Raw genomic sequence first — 19892 nt, 5'->3', positions numbered from 1 at the left:
AATGAAGAACAGGCTTAGGTATTTATTGGATTTAAGAAGGCTGTAGTTTGGTAAGGGTGAGGTTAAGCAAAGATTACCAATTTACAAAAGTTACTTAAAAAGACATTTTAAATAATATATGATCAATTTTGGGTAGGGTTGATTGGACCACTTTTGACGATTTCATCTCCTCCAGCTACCAGGGCTCCAGGGGGAGGAGTTATATCAAAGCTAGGACTTTGTTGATATAAACCTTGATACGAAGTTTCACTGCGGTCTCCTGAGCCTCTCCCTAGAAAATCCCATTTTCCTGTATTTGGAAAGGTTTTCCCTAGGGTGTGGCCTTCTCGTATTTTCCCAGGTATGTGGCTTATACTAATCCTAGGAACACCTTAAGGTCTAATTCGAGAAATTTCTAGAAATAATGATTAATGCATAACGTATTTTTGAGAGATAAGTTATACCTGGTTGTAAAATAACTATTTCTAAGACGTTTTAGGGGCTGGGAGTGTGACACCGAACTAAAGAAATATTACAGATAGCATGGGATAGTTAAGAAAATTACATATAATTACAAAAATTTTGTAGAAGAATCCAACCGTGTGGATGATATTCAGTTATTGCATAGCTGTTATTGATTAAAAGACGAAACTAGTTTCATTCGAAATATCTCGGTGGAATGGAATACTGTCTACGTTTCTTGGATATTTTCATGTTACACGTTTTGAAGTGAGTGCTTTAATATTACAAATTCCCAATGTAAGCAATTTTTTTAAAAATATTTATAAGATTTACATAAAAACTTCTTTGTAAACTACAGGTACGGTTTTTTGGATCAAAATTACCTTATATACAGAGTTTTATCGAAATTGGAGACGATAAATTTTTATCGATTTTTTTGCAATTTTTTCAAGGGGTACCCCTTAGAAAAATTCGAAAAATTCGTAAAAAATTTTTTGTTTCGGAATTTGATGAAACTCAGTTTATAAGGTAATTTTGACCCAAGAAATTCAAAAATCGAGTTTATTTGGCGATTGGCCGAGTAATTTTCGAAAAAAAACATATTTCTGATCGATTTCCGGCATTATCTCGAGAATTTTTCGCCCAATAGTTAAATGAAACCGATTTTCGTATTTTTTGGGTCAAAATTACTTTATATACAGAGTTTTATCGAAATTGGAGACGATAAATTTTTATCGATTTTTTACAATTTTTTCAAGGGGTACCCCTTTGAAAAATTCGAAAAAATCGTAAAAAATTTTTTGTTTCGGAATTTGATGAAACTCAGTTTATAAGGTAATTTTGACCCAAGAAATTCAAAAATCGAGTTTATTTGGCGATTGGCCGAGTAATTTTCGAAAAAAAAACATATTTCTGATCGATTTCCGGCATCATCTCGAGAATTTTTCGCCCAATAGTTAAATGAAACCGATTTTTGTATTTTTTGGGTCAAAATTACCTTATATACAGAGTTTTATCGAAATTGGAGACGATAAATTTTTATCGATTTTTTTGCAATTTTTTCAAGGGGTACCCCTTTGAAAAATTCGAAAAAATCGTAAAAAATTTTTTGTTTCGGAATTTGATGAAACTCAGTTTATAAGGTAATTTTGACCCAAGAAATTCAAAAATCGAGTTTATTTGGCGATTGGCCGAGTAATTTTCGAAAAAAAACATATTTCTGATCGATTTCCGGCATTATCTCGAGAATTTTTCGCCCAATAGTTAAATGAAACCGATTTTCGTATTTTTTGGGTCAAAATTACCTTATATACAGAGTTTTATCGAAATTGGAGACGATAAATTTTTATCGATTTTTTGCAATTTTTTCAAGGGGTACCCCTTAGAAAAATTCGAAAAAATCGTAAAAAATTATTTGTTTCGGAATTTGATGAAACTCAGTTTATAAGGTAATTTTGACCCAAGAAATTCAAAAATCGAGTTTATTTGGCGATTGGCCGAATAATTTTCGAAAAAAAACGATATTTCGGATCGATTTCCGGCATTATCTCGAGAATTTTTCGCCCAATCGTTAAATGAAACCGATTTTTGTATTTTTTGGGTCAAAATTACCTTATATACAGAGTTTTATCGAAATTGGAGACGATAAATTTGTATCGATTTTTTGCAATTTTTTCAAGGGTCCCTTAGAAAAATTCAAATACACCATAACACACAGTTTATTAATGTATGACTATCATCAGTGGTTGATTATGGTATCCATAGTTGTTACTTAGTAATCTCATTAAGCTAAGCTTAAAAAAACAACTTCCAAATCTTAAAATCTCCAGTTGAAATTCTTCATCTTTATCTCTTCGAAGTTATGGAAGATGCTGATGCTGTATTAACGCTTCAATTTTTACTAAAGTTACAAACACTAAACTTTATTCAAGCTTAAGTCCAAGTAGAAAGTACACGCAATGAATGTTCAAAGGTGAATTAGTTTAGCTACCAACCAATTAAAAGATTTCCTGATATTGCCTACTTAAAAGATCTGCTCTAAAAATCTGGTAAATAAAATTTGATTAGTAAAAACTTCAAAGATATGCATGTAAATAATTTCAAGTAGAGATGTTAAAAGATAAAGGAGAGTACGAGTTTATGGATATAATCAGGTACTTCCAAACTCTAGGCATATGCGACCACGCAGCTAGCATATTCAAGTATCTTTGGTATGCTCGTCGTAAAATACTATATTCTTCAACAAAGTTGCTGAAAACAGATCACCACAAGAAAATTCAAATAGCATGTATAAATTAAATTGACCTTGAATGAACCTTGTTAGGTCCATGCATGATTTCTCAATCCCTATTTACTTTTCTTCGAATTTATATTCTAGGTTATATTGGCTGCCCACGAAGGACCCACTTGGGCTATAGAGCCCATTGTGATATCATATATGTGTTTTACGATCTTTGCGCTGATAATTCCATTTATCAGCTCCTCAATTTCGGAGGCTGAGTGCACCTCCTTCATGCAAAAACCATGCACTGCACCAGCCTATCACTGCTATTAATTAAATTAATTTTGTTGCGACGGTGGGAATCGAACCCACTACCCTAACTGAGCTAATAGGGCGACTACGTTAAATATATTCAGCAATGAGGAATACATTTAGGAGTCGAGCCCCTGTAGATATTATTATCTTAATTATTTAATTGTAATTAATATACATATTACAGAAGCGTACAATAATGAATTAACATTGGTTTAAGATAAGACAAAATTAGATTTTGTTGTTGATTTTATACTGACGTATTAAAGTTATATTTAATTCGTATAAGGACACATAACATTGAAAACATTAGTGTACTTAATTATAATATAGGCGCCAACAAGGCTGTATTGAAGCTATTATAGGCGACAAAATGAATATTTCGTAAAAAAATCAATGCAAATCACCATCTCGTTTTTTTAATAAATCATGATAAAAGTATAAGAAGGATTTTCAGAATTGAAATTTTCACCATATCTTTACATTTTCATTGATCAAACAAGGCATTAACACTAATTTGGAGAAGAAGTATGTGTGTGTTTATGTACGTCCTTTGATATTTTTTGCTCCTTCGATATCCCTCGAAGAAAAAACGATATCATATTCGTTGAGGCGTCGATCGATGCGTATCAAAGGTAATATGATCTCATTAAATTCGATCGAGCCATTTCGAATCGGGCGGGCGCATTTTCTTAAAATTTATCCTGATCGATATCGCGCGAATAAAAATGAAATCATCTTCGTTGAGGTACCGATCGAAGCGTATTAACAGTAATATGATCCGAAAAAAATTTCATAACATTCGATCAAGTCGTTTCGAATCGGTCGATTTTTTATTTTTTTAAGTTTTTTATAACTTTTTATTATGCTGGAAGTTATTCGTGTGAACCTCAAGAGTCGCACCAGACTATCCATGGCTTGATAATTTCAGAAATGCGTGATACAAATATTATTTTTATCCATAAATTTATTCTTAACTTAGATTTAAATTCAATGAATATAGTGTCCGTTGATTATACTTTTCGTTGACTATATTTCAGCCCTTCATTTGTTTTGAGTCCGCCTCTTTCACGGATATACCTTGCCGACCAGACAAGTATAGTGTAATTCTAATGGATAGTTCTACCTCACTTCAATGGGTAGATACCCAGTCGAGTTTAAACGAACATCATATCATCATCGACTATGTTCAAAAAGATAATCCTTGATTATTTCGCTATTTTTGTTTAATAAAAATCTTATCTTAAACCATGGAATTTAAGGAATAATAATAATAAGATATCTAACCAATGTCAAATGAGCCAGGTTAGCTATTTAAACCATAAATATATATTCCCGTCGAAAAAATCCTGTTTAATTACTTCTCTACTGCTTCGTTTAATCCCCTGAATTGTTTCTTCAGTGTAAACACCTTGTGTAATTACGCATGGAAATTTTAAGGTCAATTCGATAATTTTGAAAGTTTTCGCGTAGGCTCGAATATAAATGTGATACAATCAATCATACTTACTAAACTTATTGACAGATTATAGCAAATTAATTCAATAGTTAAATAAATAATTATACATAACTTATTAAATATTCTATTTTGATGTAATCAATTACTTTTGATTATGAATTATTCAATATTTTTAACTACAACTATACGATCATAAATTATCTACGCCCGTGAGAAAGAAGTACTTTTCCTACTCACTATGCGCGGGGAAAATAGTTCACTACTGCCCTAGTGTGATAATGTTACTTTAGTAATTTTTGACAAATTTCAAATTATATAAAAAGATAAATATTATATCTATAAAATATTTATCGAGTAAATACATCAATTAACCTTATTTGACCTCAATAATGGTTGAGGTACTTGGTACATTAGATGACTTGTTTTCATTATTATTGGCAAAACGATAACTTCTATTGGAATTGTTTTTTAGCTCCACGAAGCTTTAAACCTTATAGATAAACGTACCCGTCTATTTTATATGAATTCTAAAAAGAGGCGCCCGCGACCTCGTACGCGTAACGAATTTTAATTTGTAACGAATTTCCGATCGTTAAGTCTTATGATGAAAACAGTTTTTACCGGAGCTCGTTAAAAATGTAATAAACGAAAACTACTCGTAAAAATTTGTGGCCGTGAGAGGTTTCAGTCAGAACGATCCGAAGAACATTTTGGAGGAAGTTTGAAGAAGTTTCACAGAAGGACATTTGCCAGCCATATACTAAAACAATAATATCTTCATAGTTTGATCGCTCGTAGCTCCAAAGCTACTCGTTAAAAATTTTTGTGGTCGTGAGAGCATTTAAAAAAGTTTCCTATTAAATTTTGGGAGATCCTTTTGCCGAGACCCAAATCCCAACGCTGGAACTTTCATTGACTGATTGTTATTACAAATATTTAAAAAAAAAAAATATATTGAAAACTTTTATAAAACTAAACGCACTTAGCAAAAATAGCTACTAATCATGAATAAAGAAAGGAAAAATTGAATAAATTATGGGGTTGCGTGGTTCTAGTTATATTGTTTTTTTTTTATTGATCAACTAAATATTTTATAAATTGAATAGGTTTTCTCTTTAAATTTTTAATATAAGTATATATTTGTTAATAGTATTTAGATCAAGGCTATGTGCTATTGACCTAACTATTCTTATAATTTGTAGTTAGTTTACTTGGAACCATGTTGAGACGTTCCTAACATAAACATTTTTCATTAAATCGATGAATATGATTGGTGAGGGTGTATGTATGTTGTACCAATCAAATGTCACTTAATTATTTTCAAAACAAATTAATTCTTAGAATTTGTTCAAATATCAAGGATAATTTTGTTTGTAGATTTTTCGATTTCTGATAATCAAAAAGTAACTAGTTTTTAAAGGTTGAATTTTCTATTAAATAATCCATACTAATATTATAAATGCGAAAGTAATTCAATTAATAATTAAGTAATAGATGATAACCTAGAAATGGTCATAGGCTATAAATAATGACGCCATCGTTCTTAGGGGGTAGGAAGTAGGCAGAAAACTGAATTGAGTTAGTGATTTTTTTATGGTTTTTGCTGGGAGTTTTGCTCTATCATGCCTAAACGGCTGAACGGATTTTGATGAAATTTAGTTAGGTGATAGATAGTAACCTAGAAAAGGATATGGAATATGGGGGGAGGGGTGAAAGTGGGAATGTTGCCCAGCAAAGCGGGTAGTTCACAGCTAGTAATATTATAAACTATTCTTTCTGAATGATCCCAGTAGGTCAATCATAAGAAAATGACACTGAATGATTCGGGGAATTGCCTATAAAAAATGATGGTCTTTGGTAGCCAATGGCAGGTTTTAGTAACAAACAAGTGAAAACAAACAATTGACTGAGTTGAAATATCAAGTATAGATAGTGTCGATCCCATCGTTAGTTTTAAAACTTCATATAAATAAAGAAAGATATTCACTCTTAGATAGCCACACACATGTAACTTATATTCGTGGGTAAACAGTGAAGTTTACGAAAAACTGTTCAAACAAAAGTTGTTCATTTTTTTATAAGGAACATTTTTTATATTTAAACTTTTGTTCTCTCTCTAACGGTTTACAATTTAACGGTTATTTAACGATTTACAAGATTTACAAGACCCAATTGATCTATACTGCTCATTTACGAAGTCAACCTTACTTTTTACGTCCTAAGCCCGCTATAAAAATTTCAACAAGATTTACCTTATAAATGCCATATTCATATTCCCTGCACATTTTAAATTTGCATTTCTAAAAAGATGTTTTTCGACACTGTTATGCAGACAATAATTAAAAATGATGCAATAATCTGAAAAATTAGCTAAAAATGTAGGTATAGAAACATCATTTAAAAACAAAGATAAGTGAAAAACTTAAATTACACTCTATTACACTTTTTAATTATTGATTTTTAGATAAAAATTTATTAATAAATGTAAATCACATTGTTTTGTTACATTTGATTTTTTAAAATTCAATTGAATTCTAATCACGTGGATTCTATAATCAATCTATTATCTTTGTTGAATTTCCTGTAATTATCATTGGACATCTGGTGACCCAGGAAAATAATTAAGCATTTGTATATTGCTACAAAATATACAAACGAGATATAAGTACAAACAAACTTAAATGTTTAGGTACGTCAAGCAATTGTGCATCACTGCAAATGTTTTGCTCCGTTTTGCACCTTTTTCATATCGGGAAATTTATTTTTTTTGCCATCTTGCTCACTTCATAGATTCCCCCAAAACTAGTCGGTGGAATTAAAAAAAACTTTTTAAATTAAAATTAAAACCTTCATAAATTACTGAAGACAAAAAAACACCCGTTGTGTCCGACTAATTAAGGATGTATAAGCACGGTATTGGGGACACAAATTTATAAAAATATATTTTTTTCAATTTTGATGGTGAATTATGTTATAACTTGACAATATATAAAATTTTGCGATAGTTTTAGTATTTTTCAAAATATCGAAAATTAAAAATTTTGTTTTATTATTTAGCTTTCGATATTTCGAAAACCAAGGCAGATATCGAAAAATTTTTTCTTATTCATATTATAATAAAATTCATCATCAAAGTTGAAAATAAGGTAAAAATAATTTCAACCCTAAATTGCTCGTCAATACATAGTATAAAACAAAGTCGCTCTCTCTGTCCCTATGTCCCTTTGTATGCTTAAATCTTTGAAACTACGCAACGGATTTTGATGCGGTATTTTTTTAATAGATAGAGTGATTCAAGAGGAAGGTTTTTATGTATAATACATCCATATTATAGTAGAGTAAGGGGTTGAAATAGGGGTTTAAAGGGATATGCTTCAAAAACTAAAAAAGTTGTGCATCGATTAAGCTCAAATATTGACACGATATACAACCAGCTTCAAAGATCTATTGTTTTTATCTACTTTTAACCTTCGGAGGGTAGAAAGGTGTAGCGAGAAAGTGGGAAGGAAAAATCAAATATTTACAAATATACCTAAGTGGGGTATCAAATAAAAGAGCATGACGTGTACATTACAAAACTGTTATCCCACGCAAGGAAATGTGGAGGGAGGAGTGCAAGTGGGGATGTTGCCCAGCAAAGCTGGTAGTTCACAGCTAGTACTACCATAAAAGTGTTCTTTATGTAAATTTCTTCTTGCAGACACTCTATACAATTTGGTTTAAGAACTTGTGCTTGCATTGATTCCATTATAATGATAATTTAGTTTTATAGATGTTGATTAAGATAATTCTATCAACAAATAGGTCATCACTCCTTCTAATAAAATGTATTAAAAAAATTAGGTTATTATTACAAGGTTCACTTAATAACATACAATCATTACTTTGCTACATTGCATTGTCTCATCTCATCATTAAGTGACATTACTAATACAGTAGTACCTATCTATTATTATTTACTACTTCTATACTATTAGACATAGTTTTATACCATGTATATATAAAATATATGTAGGTACACTAAGTTTAGTCCCAAGTTTATATTTAACGCCTAAAAATATTGATGATATAAACAAAATTTTGATATAGGTGCCATAAAATCACCTAATTAGTCCATTATCGGTTGTCTGACCGTCTGTCTGTCTGTCGACACAATAGCAAGTCGAAACGAGATATCAAGCTGAAATTTTATAAGTGACACAAATTTGCAGGTCCCTTAATGTATCACTTAACTAGGTTCCACTGTATTTATATAAAATGATGAGAACAGATAATCAAAATATTTCACCCAAACTGTGTTATACCGATACCGTTAGTTGTGTTATGAGTCTTAGTCTTGCACAAATAAGTATTGGTCATGCAGATTTAGGTGATGAGCTTGCAGAGTTGGGTCTAGGTTTAGATCTTAATTCATATACAATAGTATGTATTATATGGGAAAATCAGTTTTATGGGTGTGTGACTTTGAGTAAATGTGTGGCTATCTAAGAGTGGCTATCTTTCTTTGCTTACATGACGTGACAAAACAACCGATTGCGTAATCAACACTGACTATACATGGTATTTCAACAATTAACTCAGCCAATTGTTTGTTTTAAGTTGTGTTATTTAATTTTTATTTTATTTATAAATACAATCATTTTAAACAAACCTATTTTTATTGTACATTGGTGTAGGCATTTAGACTAATTACAATTATTAATAGCATTAAACTTTATAAATTGATATGAATCAATTATTACAAGAGTATTAATAAATCTTGGTAGACGAAAAATCATCGTGAGCAGTCACTGTATCCTAAACGGGAGTTACGAATAAATTATACTAATAATTGCTTAATAAATTCGACAGTTTGACGAGTTCTTCTATGAGCTACATTTTAAGAAAATAATTGATTAATTTACACCTAATTAACATAAAAGAATTGAATTATATAAATATACAATTTTTCTGTTAATTAATATATTAATCATAAACTATTTTTATACATACTTTACACATATGACAAAAGTAAGTACTTAAAAACAAAAGAATTAAAAATAATATGAAATAATGCTGTCACATTTATTAAGAAAATCATTGATGTTTCTACTTAAATTGAATTGCTGACATACTTGTAACACAAAATCATAGTTTGTCTCACAAGATTCTAAGTTCATCTTGCAAATTTTCGCTACGTTTTTTGTAGGTATTTGTTCTCGAAGAAATTAAGTGTGAATGTTAGCATGGTAACATTATTATACCCGTATATATGAAATATACATAGTATATTAAGTTTAGTCCCAAGTTTGTAACGCTTAAAAATAATGATGCTAGGAAAAAAATTTTGTCATAGGTGTTCATAGAATCACCTAATTAGTCCATTTTCGGTTGTCCGTCCGTCCGTCCGTCTATGGACACGATAACTCAAAAACGAAAAAAGATATCAAGCTGAAATTTGTACAGCGTACTCAGGTCTTGGGTTCATAATACCCATCTTGTAAACCGTTAGAGATAGAACAAAAGTTTAAATGTAACAAATGTTCCTTATCAAAAATTAAACAACTTTTGTTCGAAACATTTTTTCGTAAACATCACTGTTTACCCGTGAGGGCACCAAATACTCGGAAATTTTATAATATGTACTATATTGATTATCAGTTATGTATGTGTCACATGTTTGTATGTGTTATGTGATAAAGAAATCAACACTGAATATGCGTGGTATTTCAACATTTAACTCGGTCAATTGTTTGTTTTCACTTGTTTTGTATAATGAATTTAATTCAAACTCCAAAGCTAAACATTAAGTAATAGCATTAAGGTCCAATTTTAGTTTTTAAATTTACTAGCAATCTATGCTAAATATATACCATCAGTGTTTATTTAAGACTTATTATCGGCAATATGATAAATTACCTACCTCCCTCCTTAAAATCAATAAATTTAATAGTGTTAGTAACATGACTTTTTTTTATGCTTTTCTATGTTTTTTCTTCATTTATTCTTAAATAAAAGTTGACATAAATTCACATTGTGCCCTTGCAAATACTCTATTTTCCGCATCTACAATTTATATACTTTAGTAAATTTTTCGCGATTTCAAAATTTATTATAATTTTTAGGTTTCTTCAATTATTCCAAAAAAGAATGCACCAATTTTTTTCATAGTTTATATTTTTTAGAAATATAGGCTGTTCGTTAAGTCTATGACCACCTTGAAGAAGCCTATATTACCGCCAAATTGTAACAAGTTTGAAATTAAATTTTAAGTTCTCTCATATTATGCACATACTTTAGGAACTGCTTTAAAATAGAAAACTCGGCTCATAAAAAAACACGTTACAAAATGTACGGTAACAAATAACCTGAGTGAATGTTTTTATAAACTTGACTTGCCTATTTCAAAAAAATTTCTTAACTCAAAAAGTTTCCAAAAAAAAATAAGGAACAGAATGAAAATGTTGGCTCTACAGTCAGATTCATAAAATATCTCGAAAATTACTCATTTAATGGTCAAATAAATACGATTTTTGTAATTTTCGGGTCAAAATTACCTTATAAACTTAGTATTATCGAAATCGGAAACAAAAACTTTTTTTACACTTTTTGCAATTTGTAAAAATCGAAAAAATCATAAAAAATTCAAAAAAACACAATTTTTGTAATTTTTGGTTGGGTTGGGTTGGGTTAGGTTGGGTTAGGCTGGGTTAGGCTGGGTTAGGCTGGGTTAGGCTGGGTTAGGCTGGGTTAGGCTGGGTTAGGTTGGGTTAGGTTGGGTTAGGTTGGGTTGGGTTGGGTTGAGTCTGGGTGTGGGTGTGGGTGTGGGTGTGGGTGTGGGTGTGGGTGTGAGTTTGTTCAATATATAGGAAGATACGTACAAGTATACTGCGAAGTTATACTATTTATCTATATTCCTCTCAATTATTTTCAGACACTGAGTGCACCACTTCATGCATATACCATGCACTACACCAGCTCATCACAAGTTTTCTTGTGACGATGGAATTCGAACTCGCTACCCTATCTTTTCGTGAGTCGCTGGAACAAAAAAAAGTATCTTCTACAGATCGTTACTATACGTTTGAAATCGTTTTTGCTGGAAAAGCGCAATAGTAATAAGTTTGAAAGACACTGATATAAATAATAATATAAACCCTTAACTATTTAGAAACATGAGTAATCCTACATACAATAACTACATATATAATATTCATTGTGCATCACGCGATGTAAAAACTCCACCAACAACGATATTATGGACATTCATCGATCATTTTCAGTTGTATTTTCAGTGCCAAATAGTGTTTCATTCAGTTTACAATATATTTAGTGTTGTTTTCACTATAAATCAATAAGTTTCTCGTACTTGTCTAAGACAGTTTTATGGACTATTTTTTTTTGTTAACATTTACTGATTAAAGGTTTGCATATAATATGTATATTTTTAATTATATAAAAACTTTTTCTAATCGTTTGTTGCATTACTATTTATTAAAATACTGCAGTGTGTTTTATGTGTTGTTGTGATCGCTATAAAAAAGTTTATGTTTTTGTATGTATTTTCCTCGTTTTGTCAACAAAACTTCTATTATGGTAATAATAATTGTTATTTGTTGTATTTTAGAACTATTGGCTTTCAATTTCAAATGTGAAGATATTTATTTTGATACTTATCTTCATTTTATTTATTTGCATAAAATTTTACTCTTTAAAAGAGTTACTTAAAAATATATCACATGTGGATTGCAATATTTAAACATATATAGCTTTTTTTCTAATCTACATGTCATGACTCTTTTTTGTATGAGCGCCATGGAAATTTCAGATAAATGGCTTGATTTTTATAATATGAAGTTGAACTAAGTCTAAAACAATTATGAAAATTTTAAGATGACGGGGGTGTCCGATTGTTTAAATAACTAAATGACTTCCAAATTAGACATATTTAACATTGGTCTTGTGGGAAAATGGTAGATGGATGATATGTTATCTTATATTGTCCAAAACTAGCCGTTGGAAATTTAAAGAAAATTATTTAAATTAAAGTAAAAATAATTAATAAATTATTGAAATTGGAAATTTAAAGAAAATTATTTAAATTAAAGTAAAAATAATTAATAAATTATTGAAAACAAAAAAAAAACCTTTGTGCCCGACTAATTAAGGATGTAGGAGCACGGTAATGGGGACAAAAATTACAAACAAAATTTTTTTCCAATTTTGATGGTGAATTATGTAATAACTAGAATGATTTTCAAAATATCGAAAATTGAAAATTTTGGTTGATTATTTAGCTTTCGATATTTCGAAAACCAAAGCAGATATCGAAAAATTGTTTTCTTATTTTTTTCTACGTTCACGAAGTTATTCATCATCAAAGTTGCAACTAAGATAATTTCAACACTAAATCTACCCTACTCGTTCATCCCATATATGGATGGAGACACTTGGTTTTTTTATTTTCTATGTCATTGCTAATATGTTTACTTTAAGTTTTTTTTTATTTCTTTTCATTCGTTCTAAGTGAAAATTATCAAAAACTTTCAAAATATGTCCTTTTTTTAGGTTTCTTCATAAGACCAATGTGATTTTTTAACTCCCGGTCCAAAAAAAATGTGTTATAAGTTGACTGCTATGTATGTCTGTCTGTCTGAGTGTCTGTCTGAGTGTTTGTCTGTGACATCGTAGTGCCTACACGGATGAACCGATTTGGATTTTTTTTTGTTTCGCTTGAAAAATAATTTAATAGAGAGTGTTATGAACAATGTATCAAGTGCAAGTTTAGGATTCCGCAGAGAAACAACATTTTTTTTCTACCTATCTCATTACTATTAGAGAAACTGAGATAGGTAGAAGAGTCGTATACCTGTCTCGCTTCCCCCTCTATGAGCAATGCGGACTTGCATAAAGAGACACATAATAAACTTTATGGCACGCAATAAACTTATAACAATGGTGGCTTTGACTTTTAATAACTCGCCCACGCCTGGTCTAAAGTACAAGGTTCTGGAGATATAGCCTAAAGGAAATTTTCCTTAAAATGGAAGACTTCCCCGTTTATTTTTGTAAGGATTGTGCATTTACATTTAGTACGTAATACTGAACCTATTTAAATAATAAAATAACTCCTGTAATTTAGTGCATTATGGACAGGAGTAATGAGTTTCTATATTACCTCTAGTAATGTTTAACACAATATAAACTGTTTTATTGCTTAACACTATTTTATTACTCATAATTTTACATTTATTATATATTTAAATAGCTAAAAATTTTATATAAGTATATACAAATATTAAATAATTATAAACAATTAATAATTAATTATTATTATTATTATGAATGTTCAAAAATAACATTGAATTTTTAGAAAAGTTAAAATAATATTTAAAATTTATGAGTAATATAGTTTTGGATTTCTACTTGATATCTCAAATTCCACCAATAAAAGGAAAGATTTCAATTTGGTTCGACGTTGCCTTATTCGACGGACTTTGCACAAGCCATATAAAAAAGCTTTTTCAGTGCCGGGACACTAAAAAGTTTAAAATAAAATAAATTATTAAAACAAATGAAAACAAACAATTGACTGAGTTAATTATTGAAATACCATGTATAGACAGTGTTGATTACTCAGTGTTGATTAAAATTTACACCTAATTTGCGCCCTCACAGGTAAACAGTGATGTTTACGAAAAAATATTTCAAACAAAAGTTGTTTATTTTTTGATAAGGAAGATTTTTTACATTTAAACTTTTGTTCTATCTCTAACGGTTTACAAGATGGGTCCTACGGACCCATAGGTCAAGTAACAATTGACCTATGTTGCACATTTACGAACCTGACCTTACTCTTTACGTCCTGAGTACGCTGTAAAATTTCAGCTTGATGTATTTTTTCGTTTTTGAGTTATCGTGTTGGCCGACAGACGGGCAGACGGACAGACATCCGAAAATGGACTAATTAGGTGATTTTATGAACACCTATATCAAAATTATGTTCATAGCATTAATATTTTTGGGCATTACAAACTTGGGACTAAACTTACCTTGCATATTACATATATGCATGGTATAAAAATCAAAAGCCAAAATGCGTTTACTAATTTCTGAAAACAATAAACAAATAAACAATTCTAGTAGTTTACATAGCGACTTTAACACTCGGGACCCATTAAAATTTATAAACCGGCACAAATCTTCCCAATAATGGGTCCCAACTGTTAAAGTCGCTAATATAAACTACTAGACTTGTTTCTTTCTATTCAGATTTTAGTTAACGCAGTCAGGCTTTGAATTTTTTTTAATTATTTATATTTTATCTACCCATCTACTAAATTTTTTCAAATGAAATGCAAAACACTGATATTTGCATGAAAATTGACAGATGTAATTTTTACATGGTTAAAGATAAAACAGATCGATAATATTGATAATGTTATATGATGATATACAGTTTATTTTCGTACACTTTATCAATACACATTGATAAAGAATTTAATAACATATGGAAATGATATTAAAAGAGATACATGAAATTTATGTATGCCTAATATCATAAAATTTATTGATTATCGAACATGTCTGAAAATGTCGAAAATAATATTATTTTAACGTGATCCACAAAAAATAGTAGTTGTAAGATCAACGTTATTATTTATTATACATTGTGTTCAATTCAAAAGTATCCACACTTAATAACTCTTGATCTGATGTGAATATTGTTTTGAGTGAAAACATGTTGATTTAGATATCTAAGGAGAAGTTCAAAAATGGTACCTAGATAATTTTAGGTTTCATCCCTTCACCCCTTCACTCCTAGCCACCCTGATTTTGAAATTTGGCACCCCCGACCTTGCTATACTTCATTTGAAAAAAATCTCTATTCAATCATGTTTAAAAAAATGAAATCAATCGATTGGTTTTCAAGATAGACTACACAGAAGATGGAAGCTATTCATCCTTAATAACTCTTGACCAGGTGGGCTTATTAGAAGTTCAAAAATGGTACCTACAAAATTTTAGGTTTCATCCCTTTATCCCCACCCAAACCAACTTTGAAATTTCAAATGGCACTCCTGCCTTGTACATTTTACATTTCAGTGACCTTGAGAGCAACCTGAGAACTTAGAATTACTAAAGTGAGAATTGCTGTGAATTTAGAGCTGATAAAAAATTTCGCATACTATAGTTCTGCCCACTGGAAGTGAAAAAGATGGACTTTTATCAGAAGTATTCAACTCATTTTTCGAAAAATTATTTTTTAAAACATCCGGTAGAACAAAAACTGTCTTCTAACAAGATACCATTATTTTTAAAATTTCTTTATATAGAAATGTTTGAAGATAGAACCAAAGCACATATGTGGCTCAGCTAACACTTTCAAACTAAAATATCTAAAGATATAACATGATGAAATTTATTAATTTCATAATTTAAAATATAATATCAATAGAAATTTATTTTTGTATTCCATTATTTATTTTACTATTCTCATAACATCCTCTTAATAATTTGATTGAATTTTTCGAAAATTTTCTGATATAAAACTAATGTTATAAACATTTTCAATTTATATTTACTATATGGCTCACTTTCATTCATCAGATTAAAATTTAACACAAGAAAAACATTCAGATTGGTTGATTTCGTAATATTTCAACTGATTATATGCATTTGTGATAGCCAATATTTGACTAGTGAAATTTTCAAAATTAAAACACCCCCAGACAAATTTTTCCGAAACGGAAACCTAAACTTGCACTTGAAACATATCTAAGAACACTCTCCATTAAATTACCTTTTTCCTCAGAGCTTTCTTGAAACTGAACCAATTTTGAGGATCATTATCTATTTTTTAGTGGTTCATTGTAAGGAATCCTAAACTCTCACTTGAAATAGCTAAGAACACTCTCCATTAAATAACCTTTCAAACGATACAAAAAAAATCAAAACTGGTTCATCCGTAAAGGCGCTACGATACCACAGACAGGCAGGCAGCTTATGACATCCTTTTTTGGTTCGGGGATTAACAGCAAGCATATATGACAAATGGCCTGAACTTTGAGCAGCAATCGATCAACTCCGTTCCATATTAGGTCTATTCAACTCAACAAGTTAAACTTTGTTGAAGTATTTAACTTAGGTGTTCTGATCCCATTCCAAAAGTTACCTTCGATTTGATTAATGGTTTTTTATTTTAAGAAGATGAAAGAGGCGTTAAATTATGGTTCTTTTAAAATATTTATAATCCTGTATTTCCAACAGGCATTGCCATTCATGCAGTAAACTAATAAATAAATTATAATACATACTTTGATTATAAAATGTTTTAAAATCGAGGAAAATGCATAAGTAATAAGTTATAGTTTACAAAATTTTACATAAAATTTATTTAAAAGTACACAATACAATATAGTTCAATAGTACAATAGTACAAAAGGGAATTTTGTAAAGTTATCTTCACATGATCTCAAACTGATCAAAGGTACAACATCAAAGTCAAAATTAAGGTCAGAATTAGATTATTGATTGAAAATTACTCAAAGATGTACGAGCACCAAGGCCATTTTAAATAAAAAGCTTGACTTTTTATTATGCAGTTGGGCTAAATCTAAGTCAATTCTGAAAATTTCAGGGGTGGGGTTGCCCGATTGTTTAAATAAATAAATAACTTCAAAAGTAAGCATATTTAACATTGGTTTTATGGTAAAACGGTAGATGAATGATATGTTTTCATAGATTTCTCTAAAACTAGTCGGTGGAATTTGTGGAGACACAAATTTCAAAAATATACATTTTCAGTTTTTATGGTAAATTATTTGATAACTTGAAAATATAATGATCGTCCGCCCTTAAGGTAGTACGAGCACCAAAGCAATTTTAGATTTAGGGTTGAAATTATTTGTACCTTATTTTCAACTTGATGATGAATTTTGTTTTAACTTCATGAATATTATTATTACTTATTGTTGTTGTTTACATTTAATCATGCACACGATATTTATATCATGATCTATTCGATTATTTTTGATGTAATATGTTACATACAAACGTAAACTAAATATTGCAATATTTTCAACTCAATGAATGGATAAACAAATTAAAAAATTCATTGAGTTGAAAAAATTGCATTCTTGCCTAGAACTCGAATAGCCTAATTGGTACGGCGCTTGACATATATCTAAGAAGTCCGAGTTCGAGTCCTGATTCGAGTGTATTTTTTCAATTCTCTTTAATTAAGATTACTAGACAAGATATTTGTCAATATTTAGTTTACGCCTGTATGTAACATATTACATCAAAATATAGTCGAATAGACCATGATTTGAATATCGTGTGCATGATTAAATGTAAACAACAAGACAATAAGTAATAATAATAAATAAGTGGATAAACAAATAAAAAAATTCATTGAGTTGAAAAAATTGCATTCGTGTCTAGAACGCGAATAGCTTAATTGGTAGGCCGCTTGACATGAATCTAAGAAGTCCGGGTTCGACTCCTTTTTTCAAGTGTATTTTCAAGTGGGTTCGAGTGTATTTTTTTCAATTCTCTTTAATTCATGAATATTGTCCTTTTTTGTGTAAAAATTTTATAAAATTATTTGACTATATTTTCCTCGAAAAATTGACATAAATCTTGGCTTTTAATTGTGGAATTTTTAAAAATAGCACTACAATAATTAATTAGCAATAAAAATCTCAATCCCTTCTTGTAAAAAGTGTGATAAATAAAATCAAGGTTGTAAAAAACATCATTTGATTTCAATAATTCAACATGAATTATCTATCATTTGTTCAAAATTATTACTGCAAATAGGAAATGTATAGAATGGCTTTAACAAACACAATTTGAAATTTATTTGTATAGTCAGACTTATTAATCATAATTATAACTTTTTCTTCGGAATGTTTCTAATAGTGACGAGCAAAATAAGTTTTATTTAGTCCTGGTCTCATTTACGGATCAAGACCATTCTCTCAATCTCGTAAAAGTCTTGTGAAACTCTTTCCACAATTTCTTCCTTTTCCTGTTGTTTATATATTTTAATTTCCAAAACCTTAAATGTAATTTAAAACTGTTTTTTTGAAAAGAAGATAGTTAAATAAAAAGGTAGCATTTAAATCAGTGCGTCTGCTGAGAGATACTTTTGATCAGAATGCCAAGATCTACAAAATTCTGCAATAAGAGAGTGTTTAATCGAATTCCAATATCAATTCCTATCGAATTCCAATTCCATAAAATTATTTCGGAGTTTTTGAACTTTAACATTTTTTTTTTTTTTAATTTTGTTATTTTTTGTTACAGATAAGACGAAAGAAAATATTGTAAAATGCCTTAAATTACAATCTAAATTTGGATGGATTTCCAAGTTAGCTCAATCAAATTAGAAGGTAATTGAAATGTAACGTTACTTTTATATTTTTACATTTTGCTCAAATATGAAATATGGTAATAGTTATATTAAAATTTGTCAATTTGTCAAATATTTTTGGATAACTTCCAAGCAAAAAAATCAATATTTGTGCATGTACATTGTATACTTTTAAAAATTTTCGGTTATAGCCATTGAGTTCTTTGCTTTTGCAATACTTTTCTAAATCATTTGAAAACAAAAAATTACAAAAATATAAAAAATGTGAAATTTGTTAAATTTTCATCCATTCCTAATTACTCTAAATTTAATCGAAATCGGGGCGCTGCGATTATTAATATTGAAAAATGGCTTCTTGTGCTTTCCAAAAAGCCCTCAAAATGTTCTTCAAATCGTTCTGATCAAGGGCTATCATGGCTCAAAATTTGTTCCCAATAAAAAACACAACAAACTTGGGATTAAACTTAACATATTCTGATATATTTTCTGGGTATACAAACTAAACTAAATAAATAAAATCATTTTTCATAACGCTTAACGATGAAAGGGAAAAAGAAATTGTAAATCCACGCCTGTTTTCGGGTAAATTAGTGGTAAAATAAATCTAATTTTAAAATAAAAACAAGTGAAAACAAACAATTGACTGTGTATTACAATTGTGGAAATTAGAAGAGTTGCAAAAACCAACACAAATATATGGTTTTCAAAAATATCAAAAATTTTAGAAAGTATTTGCTAGATTTTTTTTGTTTTTTGAGAATGTCGCAAGAACACGAGTTGAAGCTATTTTCAGCTATCTATCTTTTATAATTTCGGAGAAATGGGACACCAAAGCTTTGTACTAATTTGGGTTCTCCCGTATAAACAATGACGTTTAAGAAAAAATGTTTCAAACAAAAGTTGTTTAATTTTTGATAAGGAACATTTTTTACACTTAAACTTTTGTTCTATCTCTAACGGTTTACAAAATGGGTCCTACGGATCCAAGGCCCAATTGACCTATATTGCTTATTTAGGAGCCTTACTTTTTACGTCCTGAGTCCGCTATAAATCTCAACTTGATACCATAAATATGTTCGTAGCATCCATATTTTTAGGCG

The 19892-nt window shown here is 29.7% G+C and overlaps 1 protein-coding gene across 3 annotated transcripts in view; it reads left to right on the top strand.

Moving 5' to 3' along the window:
• The first annotated feature begins 664 nt into the window (after nt 1–664).
• LOC123299186 (cGMP-dependent protein kinase, isozyme 1-like) overlaps nt 665–19892 on the top strand; it is a 36874-nt gene continuing 17646 nt past the window's right edge. Inside the window, exons 1-2 of one of the 3 annotated variants that reach the window (XM_044881478.1) lie at nt 665–738; nt 18726–18811. In XM_044881478.1, coding sequence (XP_044737413.1) covers nt 18778–18811 — 34 coding nt within the window. In that variant the 5' untranslated portion in view covers nt 665–738; nt 18726–18777. Of the gene's footprint in view, nt 739–11815; nt 11837–18725; nt 18812–19892 lie in introns of those variants that run through there. The other 2 variants (XM_044881480.1, XM_044881479.1) reach the window with 2 other exon arrangements.

The sequence above is a fragment of the Chrysoperla carnea genome, chromosome 4 (assembly GCF_905475395.1).
Source record: "Chrysoperla carnea chromosome 4, inChrCarn1.1, whole genome shotgun sequence".
NCBI lineage: Eukaryota > Metazoa > Arthropoda > Insecta > Neuroptera > Chrysopidae > Chrysoperla > Chrysoperla carnea.
Note: the sequence above shows the minus strand (reverse complement) of the source record. Positions and strands in the feature narration are given on the sequence as shown.